At 44.7% G+C, this 22,079-nt stretch overlaps 1 protein-coding gene across 7 annotated transcripts in view; it reads left to right on the forward strand.

The window, feature by feature from the left end:
- LOC140551149 (RNA binding protein fox-1 homolog 3-like) overlaps nt 1–22,079 on the forward strand; it is a 199,627-nt gene that overhangs the window by 141,069 nt on the left and 36,479 nt on the right. For 6 of the 7 annotated variants that reach the window (XM_072674520.1, XM_072674518.1, XM_072674519.1 and 3 more), the window contains 5 exons: nt 5,773–5,916; nt 11,484–11,537; nt 15,258–15,350; nt 16,883–16,943; nt 18,319–18,372. In XM_072674520.1, the coding sequence (XP_072530621.1) occupies nt 5,773–5,916; nt 11,484–11,537; nt 15,258–15,350; nt 16,883–16,943; nt 18,319–18,372 (406 nt within the window). The remainder of the gene's footprint in view (nt 1–5,772; nt 5,917–11,483; nt 11,538–15,257; nt 15,351–16,882; nt 16,944–18,318; nt 18,373–22,079) is intronic. The other variant, XM_072674522.1, reaches the window with a different exon arrangement.

Raw genomic sequence — 22,079 nt, forward strand, 5'->3', positions numbered from 1 at the left:
AGAAGTAGCTACAAAGACACAGTAAACTGCCTTCCCCAGGCTCCGCCCACCAACACGTTGTTGTCAGAGTGCCGCACTTGATGAAGACCATCTGTCCTGACTTTCATCAGTTGCTAAGACACTGAGAATTGCCACGCCCACTCCAGAGACAGCCTTGATTGATGGAGAGGTTTCATGCTGGCATGAGCTCTGTTCTGATTGGTTGCCCTGTATTGTGAGCAGTCCAGGCTGAAACACCCCTTCATTGTGAATGAGTGGGGCTGAAATGCCAGCCTATATATATATATATATATATATATATATATATACACACTGTGTCCAAATGTTTGTGGACACCCCTTCTAATGAATGCTGTATTCAGCTACTTTACGCTACACCCACTCTTTAGAGAAGTACTGCCAATAGAATAGGACTCTCTGGAGCAGATAAACAACATGACCCCATTGGCACCATGCTGCCTAATGCCAGGTATGGGCTAGCGGGGCATGAAGCCCCCCAGCATTGAGCTGTGGAGCAGTGGAAGAACTGTGTTCTCTGGAATGATGGTTGGTGCTCCATTCAGTACTTTTGGGATGAGTTGAGGAATTGGGGATAAGGTGGGGTGGTAATCATCCACTAATAACGCTCTTGATGCTGACTGCAATCAAATTTTCACAGCAATGCTCTACTCCAAATCTAGTAGAAAGTCTTCTTCCCTGAACAGTAGAGACAGTTACTCCAACAAAAGCAGGATCGACTCTTTTTTTTAAATACCCATGAGCAGGTGTCCCAATACTTTTGTCCTATAGTTGCTGTGAGAGAACGCATTAGTGGACGTATTGTTTCTGCTGCTTTATGATTCTGTAAGAACAGAGATGTTGAAACAGGCGCTCATATCTCACTCTTAATCTTCCTGTGTAAGAAAGGGAAGAGTGAAGAGCCTGTTATCTCTCTCTCTCTCTCTCACACACACTATCTCTCTCTCTCTATCTCTCTCTCTCTCTCTCTCTCTCTCTCTCTCACACACACACACACTATCTCTCTCTCTCTATCTCTCTCTCTCTCTCTCTCTCTCTCTCTCTCTCTCGCTCTCTCTCGCTCTCGCTCTCTCTCTCTGCTGTGGTACTGTGGGGTCCTGCCGGCTCTCAGCATTTTGTATTTGATTCTATTTCATCTGCAGCCCTGCTGTGAAGGAACCCAGCATGAGGACATAGAAGACACTGAGACACACACACACATACACACACACACACACACACACACACACACACAAAGACAGAGAGTGAGAGACGCACACACGTATACCACCCCCCTCCCTCCCCCCACACACACACGTGAAGAAAAAAGGCATGTGCATATGTGTGTGTGTGCTTTCCGTGTGTGGGCAGGACAGATCTGAGACCCTTTTGATTATTAAGTCATGTAACAGAGAGAGAGAGAGAGAGAGAGAGAGAGAGAGAGAGAGAAAGGGAAAAAAGAGAGAGAGAGAGAGGGAAAAAGAGAGAGAGGGAAAGAGAGAGAGAGGGAAAGAGAGAGAGAAAGGGAAAAAGAGAGAGAGAGGGAAAGAGAGAGAGAGAGGGAAAAAGAGAGAGAGGGAAAGGGTGAAACAGAAAGAGCGATTGAGTAGAAAAGAGGAAGTAGAAAGAGAGAGAGAGAGAAAGAGAGAGAGAGAGAGAGAGAGAGAGAGAGAGAGAGAGAGAGAGAGAGAGAGAGAGAGAGAGAGAGAGAGAGAGAGTCAAACCCAGAGAAAGAGAGAGAGAGAGAGAAAGAGATGCAGAGAGAGGGGGATGGAGGTATTAAGAATGAGATTCACAGCAGGAGGGCAACATGTGACCCTACACACACTTACACACACACACACACTCACACGCTCACACACCTGTGCTACTTAATTGCGTGTAATCGTTCTTCCTGCCCGTTGTTTAGTCCAGTCTCGTAAACGGTCTCCTGCTAGACCGGTGGGAGGAAGAGGTGCCGACATCAGCAGCTTGCGTTTCTGTGTCTGCTCTGGAGCTCCAAGGCTAATGTAGCTCCAGCACGTGAAGCAAGCTTACACCCCGCCACATATTTACTATGCGTCCAAATGTTTGTGGACACCCCTTCTAATGAATACACCCATTGCTCACACAGGTGTCGAACATTAACCTATTGGCACCATGCTGCCTAATGCCAGGCGTGGGCTAGAGGAGTATAAAGCCCCCCAGCATTGAGGAGCTGTGGAGCAGTGGAGCTCTGGAATGATGGATGGTGTGTTCTGAGTTGGGGAGTTGGGGATGGATGATGTGGGGAGGCCTCACTAACACTCATGTGGTTGAATTCAATCAAATTCTCCAACAAAAGCAGAATAAACCCTTTTGTCTCTTGATTTCAGAAGAGGCACTGAATAAGCAGGTGTCCCAATACTTTGGCCATGTATTGCAGTGCTTGTAGTCTAGCATGGAAAATGCTACACTTGAGGTATTTCGACTTTTTAGCCTTACTGTCCCTTTAAGAGTGTGTGAGTGAGCATTAAGGGGCTATAAAGAGGATGAATGGGCTGGATTAGGCGGTCCAGAGCGATGATGATGATGATGAGGATAATGAAGGCAGTGGTCATTATCATACTGATGGGGCTGATAATGCTGCTGCTCAGGACAGTGATGGATTAATGCAGGGTGTGTTTTAAAGAAGCTCCCTCTCCTCCATAGTGCACAGTCTGGAGTTGGGTCCATGCCAATCCTCCTTGCTTTCACTTCAGTGGGCTTTATTGGCGTGACTGATTTAGACCGCAGTCCTTATAGGCATGGCTGTCCACTCAGCTGCAAACACAACAACCGTTATTTAGAGTCACTCAGGACCAGGCTGGGTGCTCTGAGTGGGTTTTGGCTTCGTAAAGAACCTTTTAAAGCTTTATATCATGTGTGTGGATGTAAAGGTTCTTCACGCTCACATCGCTTTTAAAACAATGCTTTCTTTATGGAACTGAAACTGGTTCTACTATGCCATCACTCAAAGAACCCTTTGTAGCACCCTCACTCTTAGGAGTGCAGTGTAATGTTGAGAGAACTGATGAAACTAATGATGAAACTGATGAAACTCCACTGATGTTTCAAAGTAGAGTTATGAAATAAGTGAGGCCCACTTCTGAAGCCCCTCCTCCCTCCAGTCTAATGGTCTGTACAGTTCTGTCTGTGCAAATGTATGGTTCTGCCCCTCCCCAATGAATGTATAGATCATATATATATATATATATATATATATATATATATATATATATATATATATATATATATATATATATATATATATATACCATATACCATATACCATATCACATACCATATAGATCACATATATCATATATACAGTAAGTGGTGCTCCTCCCCATTGACTGTATAGGTTATATACTAGCATATCATATATATATATATTGGGGGGAGGAGATGAATCACTGAATCACCCCCCATAACGGTATAGATCATATATATCATACAGCCATTATAGGTTATATATCATTACAATCATTAGATTATATAGATTATATACTAGCATGTCATATATATATATATATATATATATATATATATATATATATATACATATATATATATACAGTCAAAGGTTCAGGTATACAGTAAGTGGTTCTGCTCCTCCCCCAGTTACTGTATACCGTTATTAGATTATATAGATTATATACTAGCATGTCATATATACAGTGAGTGACTCAGCCCCCCTAATTAGACTTATAGTATAGTATAGTATCAATAACTATATATATATAGTCAGCTCCCTCCCAATGACTATATAGACCATATATATCATATATACAGTCAGTGGTTCTGCTCCTCCCCATTGCCTGTATAGATCATATATATCACATATAGATCAAATATACAGTCAGAGGTTCAGCTCCTCCCTCAATGACTATATAGATCATATATAGTGTATAATCATAAAGGTATATTAAAAGCTGTGTTTGAACGAGAGGAGCTACAATCACTGGTTCTATCAGAGTTATATACAGTTAGCGAGCAGATGGGCCTCGACCTGACCTATTATAAATGGGAATATCCAAAAGTATGTGGACAGCTGCTCATCCGGGGTTTCTTCATAAATTAAGGGCTTTACCAGGGAGTCTACCTCTTCGTTGCAGCATGAGCCTCTGCTTTTCTGGGAAGGCTTTACACTAGATGCTGGAACATTGCTGTGAGGAGAATTTGATTGCAATCAGCCCTTAACTATGTGAGGATATATGCCAGGCAGGAACAAGCTGCCTCTGATGGCTCTGACAGAGATCGCTCATGCTGTCGCTGTTGATGTTGAGGAGGACGATACGCTTATCAGATGACTGATAACCACACACATCTGCTGCCTGTGTGTCTGTATGATGGTGTGTATCTCAGCATATGTGTGTGCGCACGTGAAGGCGGTGATTCTCCAGGTGTGTTTGTTGGTGGACACGGTAGACTGAGAGACAGGATTTGTCACAGGCTTCATCTGCAGCAGATCATCATCATTACATCATTACATCATTACACTGCCTTAATGATGAAGGCGCAGCAGCACATGTGCCTGGGGCTTCAATTTCCCCTTGATGGTGTATATGTGTGTGTGTGTGTGTGTGTGTGTGTGTGTGTGTGTGTGTGTCTGCACATTCATAGATAAGTGTGTATCTGTGTGTTTTGCAGGTGCCTGCTCTAGCTCTGAATTTCCCCTGATATTATGAGTGTGTGTGCGTGTGTGTGTGGCAGACAGTGTTCTTTACTGCTATGTTTGAAGAACCTGGTTCTACTCAAATTTAGGTTCTCATGCTCACCCCTCAACCCTTTGGGGCACGTGTACATACACAGTATCAGGGGACCCCCTACACTGGCTAGTATCATGTTGAGCGATGGGGGAGAAGGAGGGTCATCTGACCCACTCAGAGAGAACGAAGACAGTGATGCTTTCATGGACCACCAGAGTGAACGTGTGGTCTTCCAGTGGGTCAACACTTTAAGTAAAGTCTGGGGCTTTCAAGTAGTGTATCCTTCAGCAAACAGTCAGTTCTTAAGGGGATCTGTTAAAAGAACCGAACTGGGATGTTCTAGACGAATAGAACGTCGGTCATAACATCGCAGGTCTTCCTGGTATGCAGTGGTCAGCACCTACCAAAAGCGCTCTGAGGACAGACTATGCTCATGGAGGTCCCACCTCAACAGGAACAGATAGCACAGGATGGTTTTGTAGAGGGACCTACACATCAAAGCCTTCCACCGTTAAGGAACCCTGTTCTGTACAGTGTAGAACCCTTCTTGGTTAGGTTGACCAGTGCACCGGCATTCGGACCTCGGTGTACGCTGGTTAATTCTGGTGAGGGGCTGGTTGAACACACAAGGCTGGGATATATATATATATATATATATATATATAAGGGATATACAGTTCACTATATGGACAAAAGTATTGGGACACCTCTTAATCACTAAGTCTCATTCAGTCTCATCACCACAGTGAAAGAACAGGGACCTACACATTGTTAACCAGGTGGTTCTATGTTATGTTATGGTTGATCAGTGTATACACACAAATACACACACTTATGAGCCAAAACATTAGGACCACCTGTCTAGCAAAACAGCACAGTCCACTCTAGTTTACATTTAACTTAGCAATCCTATCCTCACCGGGAAGAGTAAAGAATTGAACTGTGTGCATGTGTGTGTGTGTGTGTGTGTGTGTGTGTGTGTGTGTGTGTGTGTAAGACTACACTCAAAGCTCGAAGCTCAATCTAATGACTGGACGTCTCTCCTGTCTTTTGTTCCGCTGGGGCAGACAGATGACGTGACGCAAACAGAAAGTTCCCAGCAGTTGACGCTGCAGTCCTCGGACTCTCCGGAGAAACAGCAGCCCAAGCGCCTCCACGTCTCCAACATCCCCTTCCGCTTCCGTGACCCAGACCTCAGACAGATGTTCGGGGTGAGTGTGCACATGTGAAACACTGATGATCAGTTTCTGATATATCATTAATTAACTGTAATTACACAAATGACACTGTGCCCGCAAATGCAGTCTAACAGCTACTGCTGATGACTAGCTATACTGAAGGAACCACTGTTGTGAGGGATATACAGTACACTATATTGGACAAAAGTATTGGGACATACCTCTTAATCATTGAATTCAGGTGTCTCATTCAGCCCCATTGCCGCCACAGGTGTATAAAATCAAGCCTCTAGCCCTGCAGTTTGCCTTTCTTCCACACATCAGTGAAAGAACGGGAGGTTCTGAAGAGCTCACTGAACTCCAGCGTGGTTCTGTATGTAATAGGAGACACCGCTGCACCAACAACAACAAGTCAGCTGGTGAAATTTAGACCTTCCCTCCTAGATCTTCCTCCATCAGCTGTGAGTGGTGTTATTATTGAACAGTGGAAGAGTTTAGGAGGAACAGCTCACAGAGAGCAGCTCAGTGTCCACCGAGTGTCTGTCAGACCACGTAAAGTTACAGAGCGGGGTCAGGGCCGAGTGCTGAGCTCAGAGCAGAGTGCAGAAAAGCCTCCAACTGACTCAGTAACTGCAGCAGAGCTCCAGACCTGCTGCTGCTGCTGGTAGAGCTTAGAGCAAAGAGGGACCGGCTCCATATTAGTAATGCCTATGGGTTCAGAGTGGGATGTCAGAAAAGCTCCTGTAGGTGGAATGTGTAGGCGTCCCAATACTTTTGTCCATATAGTGTATCAAAGTCTCAAAGTCTTAAAGAAATGCTGTGCTTTTATTCTATGCTTCCTTTTCAAGTAGAAAACATCTCGAAGCAAGCCAGCTGTCCAGCCCTCGTCCTAAGCACACACACACACACTCACACACACACACACACACACACAGTGTGGTGTGAAAAGCAGCTCAATAAAAGTAAAAGCCAATCAGCTGCCGGTTGGCCAAAGCAAGCTCATTTAAACAGCTCTCATTAGTTTGGGCCAGGCATGGCTGCAGGCACACACACACACACACACACACACATAGATTAACACACACACACACACACACACACATTTATGAAGACCCTGTCGTGGACATGTTATTAATTACAGTATAGCTGTCCATGCATGACACAATACATGCTTAAGCTCTCTCTCCCTCTCTCTCTCCCTCTCTTTCTCTCTCTCTTTTGTTTTCTATCTCTCTCGCCCTTTTTGTCCCTGGTTGTCTGCTTTATTGTTCTGTGTGTTGGAGCACGGCCTGAGCAAGCCAGATCTGCTCAGTAATTAGCTCCCAGGTTGTGTATGTGTGTGGAAAGTGTGTGTGTGGAAAGTGTGTGTGGCCTATGGATTTATGATGATAGGGGGGCTTGTTAAGTGAGCATGTAGACACATGGCACACACACACACACAAGCTGCCATGGTAGGGGGGTTGAATTGATTGTGGCTAGCAGTGTTGGCACCAGAATCACCCAGAAAATAGATCTCCGTCCAACACCTCCCCTCCCCCCACGCACACCCCCACCACCCCACCCCGCCCCCCAGTCTATTTGTGGTGGGCTTGCGCCGAGCCGCGGTGCCGAATGTGAGGTTTTTGCTGCAGTAATTGCTCAAAAGCGCTACAGGGCACTGCTCGCTCTTTGCTAGTTGCGCTAGCAGAAAGCAAACCCAAGCAATATGGCCGTTTTTCTGCCCCCTGTCCCACGCTGCACGTCCCACTGCCCCGGCGTGCCACCGTCCTCCCTTCAAAGTCCATCTGTTAGCACGATCAAAGGTTAGCTTATGCTAATCGCTCTCTCTCTCTCTCTCTGCGACAGGACTTAGCCTGCGCTGGTTAGCCGCATGGCTAACGATGAGCTGGAGGCATGGCACCTTCCCCGGACACGTTTTCAAAATGTTTAATTGGACAGTGAAAAATGAGCGACGGAGCGTCTCGTGAACCCAGACGTGAGCGGTGTGCTGATCATGCTACACGAGTTGGACAAAAGTATTGGGACACCTACACGTTCATTGTTTCTTGTTAAAAAGAGATGATCGTGCTTTGGTTGGAGTGTCTGTTTCTACAATCCAGGGAAGAAGAAGGCTTTCCACTAGATTTTGGAGGAGCATTGCTGTGAGGATTTGATTGCATTTGCATCAGTACAAGATATGGAGGGGGCAGGACTTTCAGCATGTTCCTCCTCCTCCCAAAATGCAGTCTTAGGTCCACTTAGGAGAATCTGGTCATACACAGTTGATGACACACACTTACCCAAAGTGAGACCATGATTACCATTACTACTACTAATGCTCTGCTCCATTGTAGCATGTATACATGAGTGATGCTGGTAGGACTGGGCATGTTGAGCAGCAGTGTGTCGTCCCTGGTGGCAGAGATGACTTTCCCAACAAACTCATTCATCTACGCCAGCGGCCCATTATGTCTGGATAAAACAATTAGCGTCTACAGTATTCACTAGCTGGGAAACGCCGCTGTGTCATGTTAGGAAAGCACACCGGGGTGTAAGAACGTGTGTGTGTGTGTGTGTGTGTGATATGTTTGATCCCAGTAGCTGAAGTGGTGATTCACCCTCAGGTCAGATAACTGGACACGTCTAGTCCATAGTATATAAACATTACATGTATATACTGATCAGCCATAACATTGCACAGGTGAAGTGAAAACACTGGTATCTTCATCTACAGCGGCTCCTGTCAATACGTGGATTCTACATATTAGCGAGTGAACAGTCTTGAAGTTCTTGAAAGACCTCACTGATGCTGTAGTGGGGCTAAATACAATCAAACCCTCTTCACAGCAATGTTCCAACAAGCCTCCCAGAAGAGTAGAGGCTGTTTCTGCAGCAATCCTCGATTTTTGAGGATGCTGAAGGTCTGCAAACATATTTGGACAGACAGTGAGCAGAACCTCCACCATGGGCTCAAAGTAATGTGTGTCACCTGTCTCTTGCCCCCCTCCCTCTACTGTATCCCAGCGGCTCGTATCTCCGAGGATAAGAGTGGCCTTGTCTGAGCCCGTTTAGCCAGTTAGCTCCCGAGTCACATGGTCCCTCTCCATCCAGCACAGAGCACCTCCCTGTTGTGGCTAAACGAAGGCGAAGCGACAGGCTTGACACAGTAATTGCTCCTAATGAAATAATGCGGCGGCCGCGGACAGCAATTAAAAGTCTCCCTCGTTGGCGGATCATTAGGGGGAAGCTCCTCTCTTCCCTCTCCCCTCCGGTTCCTAATGATCCGGGCCCTAATGATCCAGTGGGCTCTGGATTGAAGACCAGAAACCCCCGTGGGAAAAACCTGTCACATCTCCTTATGTGGTGCGCAGAGGAGAGCGAGAGAGAGAGAGAGAGAGAGAGAGAGAGAGAGAGAGAGAGAGAGAGAGAGAGAGAGAGCAGGTAAGACATAGAGAGCATGGAAGGAGTGAAAAGAAAGAAATGGGGAGAGAGAGAGAGGGGAGTTAGGAGATAGAGAGTGTGGAAGGAGTGAAAAGGGGTGATGAGAAGGAAAGGGGGAGAGAGAGAGGATAAACGATAGAGCAGGTAAGAAATAGAGAGAGAGAGAGAGAGAGAGAGAGAAAGAGAGAGAAAGAGAGGCAAAGAGAGAGAGCAGATAAATGATAGAGAGTATGGAAGGGATGGAGAGAGAGAGAGAGAGCAGGTAAGAAATAGAGAGCATGGAAGGAGTCAAGAGAAAGAAATGGGGGAGAGAGAGGATAAACGATAGAGTATAGAATGGATAAAGAGAGAGAGAGAAATAAAGAGAGAGAGAGAGAGAGAGCGAGAGAGAGAGAGTGTGTCAGGTGTTCAGTTCTGCCTTAGACCTTAGAACTGGTCAGTTTTTAAGTATACAGTTTTGAGACAGAAAGGGAGGAGCTATTCACTTCTGCAAAAATTTTTGAAAAAAATAGCGCATGTTGGCATAGCAACACTTTATCACTTCCTGTTAGTATCAAACGGGTTAGTATGTATAGTTAGTACACTAGCCTGCCAAACCCACACTCTTAAGATTACTACATAGTCCATACCTTATAGTGTTAGTGTGTGGTTTGCAATTGGGACACAGCCTTTTTTTACTTTTTGCCACCAAACTTTAATAATGAAATGGGTTCCTGCTCTAACCCACCTAACTCTAACTCAGGATGGGCTTGTTACTGAGCTGTTTACCTGGATCAGTAAAATGTGCCGGGATGAAGGTCCTCCAGGACCAGGGTTGGGAACCACTGGATCAGGATTTCAGCACATGAACAAATCTCCAGTCTCTTTATATGATATTACATAAGTCCGCAAGAAGACGCTTGGGAATTTGGAGCATTGTGAAGAAAGCCAGAACTCAGAGATCAAAGTCATGTTATTACTTCGAGAGTTCTGTCAAGGCTGTTCACCCTGAAAAATTAAAGATGGCAGCCAAGCTTCTAAAAGCTGTTTAGATCTGCTCGGAGAGATGTGAGGAATCTCATGCCCGCGGCAACTCAGCGGCCCAAGGAGGAGTCTATTCCCAAAGCGCTTTGGCACAGAGAGCCGTACTGTCTTCATTAGCCGAAGTCAGGAAGACCCTGAGGAGGACGGTGCGTATGTGTGTAGGCACAGGTGAAGGTGTTCAGGTGTTTAGGTGTTCTCCTGGCAGGGTGTTCCTATTTGATCTACAGTACAGGCCTTAAGGAAAGTTCAGTGAGTGCATCAACATCCTCTGATTCGAACGTCATCTCGAGATCTAAAAGAATCATCTTCCATAAAGAACCATGTTTCTAATAGAGATACACCATATGGACAAAAGTATTGGGACACCTGTTCGTTCATGGTTTCTTCTGAAATCAAGGATATTACAAACAAATTCTCCTGCTTTTGTTGGAGAAACTGTCTCTACTGTCCAGGGAGGAAGGCTTGTTACTAGATTTTGGAGGAGAATTGCAGTGAGAATTTGATTGCATTCAGCACCAAGAGAGTTAGTGAGGTCAGGATGTTGGATGATGATCACCACCCCACCTCATCCACCCCCAACTCCCCAACTCATCCCAAAAGTACTGGATGGAGCTCCACCACCATCCATCCTTCCAGAGAACACAGTTCTTCCACTGCTCCACAGCTCCTCAATGCTGGGGGCTTTATACCCCTCCTCTAGCCCACGCCTGGCATTATTAGGCAGCATGTTGCCAATAGGTCCATGTTTGGAATATCTGCTCCAGAGAGTCCTATTCTATTGGCAGTGCATCTCTCCATGGATTAAACAAGCTGTGTGTATGTGTGTGTGCTTTTTTTAAAGTAGCAACTTTAATGCATTCATTAAAAGAGGTGTCCACAAACATTTGGACATGCAGTGTAGTTCGAGGAACCTTTTGAAGCACCTTTATTTTTTAAGAGTGTAGGGTTGTCAATGTGTGTGTGTGTGTGTGTGTGTGTGTGTGTTATGCAACTCTTCTTCAGTGCCCTCCTTTATGTAATGATATCCAGAGCCTCCGTTCCTCCAGAGTCTCCTAATGATGCCAGTCAGATGGATTTATTTCTTTCTTCTTCTCACCTCTTCTCGTTCTCCCCATTCACAGCCTTTCTCTCTCTCTCTCTCTCTTCTCTCTCCACAGCAATTTGGGAAGATTTTAGATGTGGAGATCATTTTTAATGAAAGGGGATCTAAGGTATGTGCTTCATCTTCTTCCTTCCTCCTCCCTTCTGACAGTAGCAGTGAGGTGATGGGCTTTTCTTGCTCCTCAGGGCGGTTTATTAGCTTAGAGGCGCCAGTTTGATTTGCCTCAGGCCAGATCAAAGCCTGAAGAGGCTGGAAAAAAGAGAGAGGAAAAGCCTGAAGTAGCAGAAATTGAACATCTATAGTTCCCATGATTCATCAGCACCTGAGGTCCAGTCTGTTAGTTTTGCTGAAAGAGAGACGGTGGTGGAGGGGTTGGGCATAAATTAAATACGGTGCACCATCACAGATCTTTGCCTAAGGCAGCCGTGTTTATGTAATATGTAATATATAACATATTTTAGCTGTGTGCAAACCTTTGACACATGGTATTCTCTTTCCAACGCTCCTCTAGTGGCCATTCTAGAATTGGGAACTGACTGATTGAATATTGTTGCTTGAGCTGCCATGTTTATTGCTTTATAAGAGACGAAGCTTTCGTTCTTGTTGGATGCGCTGTGTTTTTTCCAAATCGCTCATGATCCATTTGAACCCCAGTAACCCATGCTCACGACTTCCACGTAGCTCATGAACGACTAGAAGGACCACACCCTGAACTCCTTCTCCTCAGTCCTGTATTTTCCCTTTTCACCTCCACAAATAACTTCACAAACACCTTCACCACATCTCCACCATTCCTCTCCAAGCTCTCCTCAACTACAGGGGGGCTCCTACCCTGAAGCTACCCCAAACTCAAGCGCTCAGTAGTCTTCTTCTGAGTCCTTATATCAGCTTTCCAGGGACCTTTCTGGACCATACAAGCAAAATGTGAGGTTGGAAGGAAAGAAAAGAGTCATGGAAGGAAAGTTTTGCCATCAAATGCGATCAAGGTTAAGATCGGAAATGCAGTTTTGTGTCGTCGGCATAACAGTGGAAATTTAGACCACGGCTGCAAATGTTCTGATTAAGGAGTAGCAAGTAAACGATGAACAGAAGAGGACCTAGGACTGAGCCCTGGGGAACTCCTTGTGCAACAGCACTGGGGAAGGAATGGTGTTTGCCTAGAGCAAAAAAAAAGTGAAACCTATTGGTGAAGTAGGAGATTGACCAGGAAAGGCCAGCGTCAGGAATGGCAGTCGCTAAGAGACTGGAGATACGTATGTTGTGGTTAACCATACCAGCTGCAGCATTTACATCTGAAAAAAGCGTTTGCGTTCATTTAGCACACTGCTGAAGAATATACACTGAAAAATGCTAACCTTACCAGAGAAGGATGAAACTCTCTTGACTATAATGTAACAGTGAAGCATGGTGGTGGTAGCATCATGTTGTGGAAATGTGGGCATCTTGTTAAAATGAGGATGCACGGATTGATGGGCATGAGCCTTTAGATCTGAATAACTGTAAAAAGATGAAAAACATTCATATTTTTAACGGCAGCATAAGTTAAGACGCATTTATGATACAGAGTAATAAGGGTGTAAAGGACTGCTGGGAAATGTCGTAAATATAAAAAATAAACATCTAAAAAAGTTATGAGGTTTTGATAGGACAGCAGGGGTATCTCGGTTCATCACTGTAAATAAAACAATGCTTATTCTTTTTGGGCAGGATTGATTCAGGGAGTCCAGCTCTCTCTCTCTCTCTCTCTCTCTGTCTCTCTCTCTCTCTCTCTCTCTCTCTCTCTCTCTCTCTGTGTATATAGGATTCTCCAGTCATCCTATCAGTCCCCCCACAGCTAGACAAGATTAAGCACTGGATAAATCTGCCTCCTCCTCTGCAACAAGCATTTATTGTTTGTGCCCTACAAAGCCCATTACCCGTGATGCCTTGCTCCCCTCGCCACCAGCGTGGCGGTATAATGAACCTAGCGGGCCATTAATAAACAATCTATTTCCTATGACGCTTCGGCAATTTGCATTCAATATGTTTGTCTCCTTTGAAAAATAGCGACTCCTTTCCCCCTTCGTGTAAGCTAATTATTTGTGCATGATAAGGGAAAAAAAGTGAGAAAGGAGCAGAGAGGGAAAAAAACAGATAGAGGGGCCAGGCATAGCAGTGAGAAATGTCCAAAGGATTAATTTTGCCCTCAATGCCTTTACTGAATTTATTTCTTTATCTTTACCTTCGCTCGCTCTCTCTCTCTCTCACTCTCTCTCTCTCCTCTGCTCAGCCCCCACCCCCTTCTCCTCTCTGACTCCCTCAGGAAAGTTAGGCTGTTATTTATGTCAAAACACAAGGCCCGGAGACTGCGCTCGCCTCGTACATTCCTTATGTGTTACGGCCTGTATCATACTCCCCGCCTGCGAGTCAGATGTTGAGGCGTGATGACGGGTTTCTGCATTTCTGTGTTCAAAATTGTTCCTAATCACAATTCCCTGCACGAGAAAATCAGGAGTACTATATAAGACACTATTATAGGGAACAGACATGACACACTCAGCATGGACCAGTAAAGATCTCACCATGTTTTAGTAATGATCATGCCATGAGTCTGTAATGATCTCACCATGTTTCAGTAATGACCTCACTATGATCATTCATCATTAGTGATCTAATCATGTTTCAGCAATGGATCAGTGCAGATCTCACATATAATGATCTCGCCATGTTTCAGAAATGATCTTGCAATGTTTCAGCAATGACATCACCATGTTTTAGTAATGATCTCACTATGTTTCATGAATGATCTCACCATGTTTCATGAATGATCTCACCATGTTTCATTATGATCTCACCATGTTTTAGTAATGATCTCACCATGTTTCAGCAATGACATCACCATGTTTCATTATGATCTCACCATGTTTTAGTAATGATCTCACCATGTTTCATTAATGTTTCAGCATTGGCATCGCCATGTTTAAAAAATTATCTCAACATGTTTCAGTGTTGATCTCGCCTTAGATCAGTATAGATTTAACCACAAATCATTATAGATTTCACCATGGATCAGCAATTCTCTACCATTAACCAGTAATGATCTAAACATGTTTCAGTAATGACATCACCATGTTTCTAAAAAGATCTCATCATGTTCCAGTGATGATCTTACCATGGATCATTAATCATCTGACCATGGATTAGAAAAACCATACATGTTTCAGTAATGACCTCACTATCGATTAACAATATCTTCACAATAAACCAGTAAAGATCTCACCACAGACCTGTAATGACCTCACAACATTTCAGGAATGACCTCACTATGGATCAGCAATCATCTCATCATGCATCATTAGTGATCTAATCATATTTCAGTAATGATCTCACCATGGATCAGTATAGATCTCACAATATAAAGATCACCATATTTCAGAAATTATCTTGCGATGTTTCAGAAATGACATCACCATGTTTCAGCAATGACATCACCATGTTTCAGTATTGTTCTCACCATAGATCAGTATAGATCTCACCATGGATCAGCAATAACCTTACCATGAACCACTAATGATCTAAACATGTTTCAGTAATGACCTCACTGTATAATGATCTCACCATGTTTCAGTAATGACATCACCATGTGTTTTTAATGACTGCACTGGTCTCTCCTCACTAGCAGCTTCTAGTTACACCAGTTCCTCCCTGCTGCTCTCTACTTCCTGCTGCTCACCATGCTGTGCTCTCTCACTCCTTCTCTTCTGGCCGACCTTTCTCTTTTCATTCTCTGTAAATAACCCTTCCTTTCTTCTCTATGTTTCTCTCTCTCCTCTGCTGCGCTCCTCTTCAGGGCTTTGGGTTTGTAACTTTTGAAACGAGCACAGATGCAGATCGAGCGCGGGAGAAACTAAACGGTACAATCGTAGAGGGACGCAAGATCGAGGTGCTTTTCCCTTTCTCCTCTCTTCTCTCGGCCTCTCCTCCAGCCATTGCCTGCTGCTGTTCTTCTCTGCACGCTACCTTCTTGCTCTTAAGTGTGGGTGTGTGCATGTGTGTGTGTGAGAAAGGCATTCCCATCTGATTTAAGTGGTTTGTAAACCGATATCCTCAAAAGAAAGGCCGGAGGTTTCGGATATGTGCATCATCCATTGGAGAATGCCCTTATGGAATCATCTAGTCATCTGTTGACCATATTTGGACAGAACCCCCTTCAGTACATCTGACCTCAGTTTGTCCTACTTTATTATCTTTTTGTTGTTGTTGTTGTTGTTTTTAATTTGAGACGTTAAATCAACCTGACATCAAAATCCAACGGTTGGTTGGGAATCAGACATTTGGTGGACATCAAACTCCATCATTAGACTGATGTAGAATTTTGGTTTGGATCTCACCCACGACTTAAAACCAACAACATACACTACATGTCCAAAAGTGTGTGGACACACCTTCTAATGAGTGCACTCATCTACTTCTACACAGATGTGCAAATGCACACACACAGCTTGTCTACTCTCTGTAGAGAAGAAGTACTGCCAATAGAATAGGACTCTCTGGAGCAGGTAGACATCAACCTATTGGCTCCATGCTGCCTAATAATACCAGGCTTGGGCTATAGAGAGGTATAAAGCCCCCCAGCATTGAGGAGCTGTGGAGCAGTGGAAGAGCTGTGTTCTCTGGAATGATGGATGGTGGTGATGCTCCATCCAGTACTTTTGTGATGAGCTGGGAAGTTGAGGTCATGTCATCCAACATCCTGACCTTGCTAATGCTGCTCTTGTCACTGAATGCATCAGTTCACAGCAATGCTCTTCCAAAATTTAGTAGAAAGCCCAGCCTTTTTCCCTGGACAGTAGAAACAGTTACTCTAACAGACTAAGCAGATTACACTCTTTTTAATAGCTTTGATTTGAAAAGAAACAGGTGTCCCAATACTTTTGTCCATATAGTGTATCAATTATTAATTAAACACTAATTAAACGTTAATTAACTCAATGTTCGTCAGTATGATGACGGCAGTAGACTTCATTTATGTCCTGACTTATAATTTTTTGTCGCCCAACTTCACAACCTGCATTCAAGGTAACGACGTCTGGCTTGGGAGTGTGCTGGCGTGCACATGGCATGAAACAGAGCCTTGTAATTCTGTTATTTTGAGCCAGTGTTTTGGTTTTTAATTGGATTTGTCATTATTGTTATTGATTTTATGTTTTATGATGCTCCACGCGTGCTGCCTCCCCTCTCCTCTGATTAAGCCCGGAGTCTTTAGAGGCTGAATAAAACCAAGGAGGGAATCAGAGCGTTCTTCATCTCGGGGCTGATACACATGCATGCAGTGCATCCAGAGACATTACACACTGTTTAGTGCGGTATGTGCTCATGCTGTTCGTCACTCAGCCGTAACTCAGTAGTGCCTCTTCCTCACTCTCTCCTCTTGCTTTCTCTCTCTCTCTTTCTCTTTTTGTCTCTCTGGAACAGGTGAATAACGCCACAGCGAGAGTGATGACGAACAAAAAGGCAGCTAACCCATACACAAACGGTACTGAACCCAGACGTTACTGTGGAACCTACTGTACCATGCCTGGGGTCATCAAAACTCAACTGGGGTCATCTTTGCATGATACCAAAGTAGAACCTAAACCTAAACAGAGGGTTCTTTAAAGAAGTTTCTGACAGAGATGTGTGAGATGTGTGCCTATGGGGAACCTTTTTAAAGTATATGATGTAAATGTCTAGGAAGAACCCTTAAAGCCCCTGGGAACCAAAATCTGAGTTTTCTTTCATCTGGCTCCTCAGGGCCCTCAGTGTAAATGTACAAAGTATGCCTTTGTTACGCCAGAGAAGTAAATCAGATGCTCATGGGTGTAAAAGCAAGAGTCTTTAATATTGAAAAAAGTAATCCACCGAAACAAACATTAGTCCAATGAGATCCAAGTCAAAACCATCGGAGTAGAAGAGTGCATGGAAGAAGCTGGGACGTAATTGAGAAACAAAGCGGAGGTCAAAACAAGAAGAAGGCAGAATCCAAACATCAAACCCACAGTGCTAGACGAGAAGCAAAAAAACGCTAGACAGCAAAAACAGGTTGAGACGCCCTGATTAACGATGGCGACACTTCATAATAGGCTAACGACACATGTAGACCTAAATACAACATCAAAACAATAGACACAGATGAAACCGGTGGAAACTGTCCCTGATTGGTTGCTTGAGATTCTGTCGCTGTCATGGAGGTACAAGGGGAGTAGAATGGGCGGTCCTAAAAGTGGCCCAGGTTTGTGTCAGCATACCCCTGACCAATCACAAGACTAACATGGCTCCGCCTTCTCTTTGAGTCTAAGCAAAATGGAGAGGTAAAGCCAAAGCTGAGACTAGGAGAGCGGCTGCCCCTCATGACCCGTCGTCCCTCAAGTCCAGGAAACGCAGCCTCTTCACTTTACCGCATAATTTAGCAGCTGGGTTCCAAGACGGACGGGAGGTCCCAATGCAGCACCGTAGATAGGGAAATCTTCTAACCTACTTCGCCCCCTGGTACAGGTGGTCTCCAGCTCCGCTCCTGAAGAGCTTCCTTCTCACAGACTTTGGCTCTAACACTTCTTGATTGGCTAAATGGGTGTTTTAGTTTGGAGATTGGAGATAGGTTGGAGTTGAGACCTGCAGGAAGGTAGCTCTTCTGGAGGAGAGGGTCTTTAGGGCAGTGGCTCTCAAAGTGGTCCTCAGGTCCATATGTTTGCTTGATCGTTGCAAAAATGTCTGTGGGACTCAGAGATGGCCCGAATTTTTACTCTATCCCTGGAACAAAATCTGGAATATCTGAGCACTGCTTTGAGAAGTTCTTATTTAATCAAACCAAAGGTGTTTCTTTTATTGTGGTCATTCTTAAAGGAGATCTTGCCTGTCTTTGTGGTCTGCAGGCTGGAAGCTGAATCCCGTGGTGGGAGCCGTTTACGCACCTGAACTCTACGCAGGTGAGTAGTGTGTGCTGTAAAACAGATGTCTACAGGTGACCTAGTGGTATCTAATGAGTCTTCCTGGTGGCTTGATGACCACATGTGATGGTTTTCTATTGGGACTTAATGTGTTACACCCTACAGTGAACTGTAGTGGACTGTAATGGTAACTATTAAGCCAATGGGCTTTTTTTATCTCTATCGTATTGTTCAAATACTGACTGCAGCCCCCCTCTATACCACTATCATCACTGGTCACTGGTTCTAACCCAGATGTGTTCTGGATGGTGGACCGCTCTGAGCTCAGCAGTGACTCTGACATGCTGGTGTTCATGGTAGTGTGTGTAGTGCTTGTACAATAAATCTGATACACTGGATCAAGTGTGTGTGTGTGTGAGTCGTGAGGCCTTGCGGTTGCAGGTTGCAGAGTGTACATTGGTGTGATTTGATCTGACTCACCTGCTGGACACTCACAGCTCCCTTTGGCTTCCCTTCCAAAAATTCCAGACTAAAGCAGCAGTGTGTGTGTGTGTGTGTGAGTGTGTGTGTGTGTGTGTGTGGAGCAGCTCTGTTATCAGCGGGTGGAGTGCGCTATAGCGTGGTGGGATTTGCAGAGTGCAGCAGATTGACTTTTACAGGAGAAGCCGCAGTCTGTCTACCTCTCTCTCCCTCTCACTCTCTCTCTCTCTCTCTCTCCCGGATAGCAGGCAGTTCTGGGCCAAATACAGCCCTTACAGGTCAGTTATGGCGAAGGCGAGTGTATTGTGGGCCAGAACTGGTCCGGCTGAAGTTGTCACGTTAAAGTCTGTCGTGGTATTTGAACTCTGGTCCTCATGTAGCCCACCCTGCCAGATGTTTGTTCAGCATTTACTCTCTGGTGCAGCTGGATCCAGTTGTGGCTGTGGCTCCGGCTCCCAGATTCAGATGAAGTCATTACTGCCATTGCCAGTGGTATTTGGGCCGGATAGAAGTGTGGGCCAGAACTGAGCCATGACTCGCTTACCATCTCGCCCCATTCCTCCCTCTCTCTCTGTCTCTTCTTTGTTTTCTCTCTATATACACTCTCTCTCTCTCTCTCTCTCTCTCTCTCTCATACCCACACACTACCTCCCACATTATGCATTTTCCATCTCTCACATATACAATCTGCAACCCCCCCCCCCCCACACACACACACACACACACACACACACACATTGTACATTGCACATGTCTTTGTGTCTTTGTGTGTGTGTGTGTGTGTGTGAGGTGCGGTATGTGGATGGGAGAAGTGCTGAGCACATTGAAGCTTTAACTGCATCCCTTTCTGCTCATTAGGCTAAAATCTGTTCGTTCCACAGACAGCTTTACAGCCCCCCTCACACACACACACACACATGCATGCACCATCCATCACTGTTATTACATTCACTACAGACACACACACACACACACACACACATACATACTAAGGCTCACTCACACTGCCGTACCCACTCACTTGTACAGCCTCATATAAAATACCATCTACATGAGCTGAAGTTCAGGAACAGTGTCCATGGTGTATAATGGTGTGGTGGGCATAGTGTAGTGTAGTGGTAACTACACCACCTGTGCTAAAAAGACTAGGGTTCAATTCCATGGCTGGACCAGCACACCACACTGCACCAATCAGATTCTTTGATCAGACAAATGCTGTGAATGCACAGTTGTGTTTGGAAGTCATTGTCATTTTAGATGGTGCGGTGCAGTGGATAGCCAGGTCATGTTTGGTATCTGAAGTTTGGCTTCTTAAAGTTTGTTCTAGAGCAACTATATGGCTAATGCTACTAACAAGCAATGGAAGCATACACGGCACGATGTAGCACTGCATCCATCATCACACACTATTCTGAAAGCCTAAGCAGATGTTTAGCCATTTCTAATAGACTTGCTTTTGTGGTTTCTGACACTGTAGGACTCAATGTTAACAGCAGTGTACCAAGGGCTTCTGGGTGGTGCAACTGTCTAAGCATTGGCCAGATATTCAGGAGGCTGCAGGTTTGATCCTTGGTGATGCCACAGACCAATGAGTGTAATCCCCCACCCCACAAATCACTGCATAATACTGGTCAGTGTTTCCATCTGTAAACTGAATGGGTAGTTAGTTTTCTTCTTCCAGTGCGTTGAGCTTGAATTAGTGGCAGTTGCAAAAGATGCTGGTTGGCTGACTTCATGCAAATCTGCAATCTCATGCTTGCCTTCACCCTCTCAGCACTGGTATCATCACATAATGGGGAGTCCTAGCTACTGGGTGGGATTTATAATTGACTCAGTTTCACTTTAAGGACCTACTTCAGAATGGCTGAATTCGTGTTGTAGTGCTCGTCAAATTGTGCCTCAAATCCACAGATCATTACACACTTATTCAGAGACCCACACCATGTCACAGTGATGCGCATACACTAACGCATGCATAATTACACACACACACATTCACATTCACACACACACACACACACACACAGCAGAGCATCCCATAAATCACAGAAAGCATTTTCCCGCGGTGCAGGCGGGGGCTCTCCGCTGCTATGATTCATTGGCTGCTAATTTTTCAGCCCCTCTTGACACGGAGGCGCAGCTTTGCCAAGCCTAAACGGCAGCATATGCTAGCCAGCTGGGCCCAGAGAGACAAGTTCTCCAATCCAAACCACCAAACAACCAGCCTACACAGTTTACTGAGGCTTACAGGAGGAGAGGAAAACAAGCCCATTCACTCTGAAAACATGTTACAGGTCCAGAGTACTACTGCCTTACTGCTAGACTGTACATACTGCCATTGTTCCTATACACTGAGTTTATATGACACTCAGGTATGTATAGATTTACTATATTAATTAATAACATAATGGCAAAGTTTTTTCATGGTCTTTTTTGAGAGGTGCTGTATTTATTTAAATAAATGTAAAAGATAAAATAAATTTCTGTAACAGAAAACCTCATATAGTGTTATTATTTAGCTTGATGGTAGACAATAATGATTAACCACCAGTATACCATGCAGCTCTTAATGTGTTTTCTTCTGAAATGCCTGACTGGGGTGTGAAGGAGGGGGGTAAAAGCCCCTTGGCTACACCAGTGGGGGTTTTCACGGCGCCACAACAGCCTTCTTCTTTTGCCGCTGTCTGCAACATAACCCTCCCCAGGAGCTCTGCGAGGAGAGGGGAGCAGATAGAGGAGCAGACAGGGAGCTGGACACGCTACTTGTGATTGGATTCCCTGTCTGAGCAGGGAAATGAAGTAATGCTCCAAAATGAGCTTCCCAAGACCGGAGCATCTCTGGTTTTCTGTTTAGAACCGTGTGTGGCTTGTTGATCAGATTGCAAGGCATCCACTGAGGGTCAATAGATATTATTCCTGCTTCTGCAAAGGGATCTTATGAAATGTTTTGTTACAATGGTGCCAATCGATGATGTTTGAATATTTAATTACATGTAAATCACATTCTAGTCTTTACCATGTCTTGGGATTACATGTGAAATTCCTCCTAACTGCTTAGCAGGAGATGGTTTCACTAGTCTTTTAACCCAGAAATCTCACTATTGAGATTATGATGGCAGATAGGAGGCAAGTGGGGATAATTACAACAGATGTAGTGATTGTTGTAATTGTTTATTGTGGCCAGAGTGCCCCTTTAAATGTATTAAAAAAGTAACAGCAGTCCAGACTACAGCAGCAGTCTGCAGAGAGGCTTGATTCAGCGCGAT

Source organism: Salminus brasiliensis, chromosome 3, assembly GCF_030463535.1.
Source record: "Salminus brasiliensis chromosome 3, fSalBra1.hap2, whole genome shotgun sequence".
NCBI classification, from domain to species: domain Eukaryota; kingdom Metazoa; phylum Chordata; class Actinopteri; order Characiformes; family Bryconidae; genus Salminus; species Salminus brasiliensis.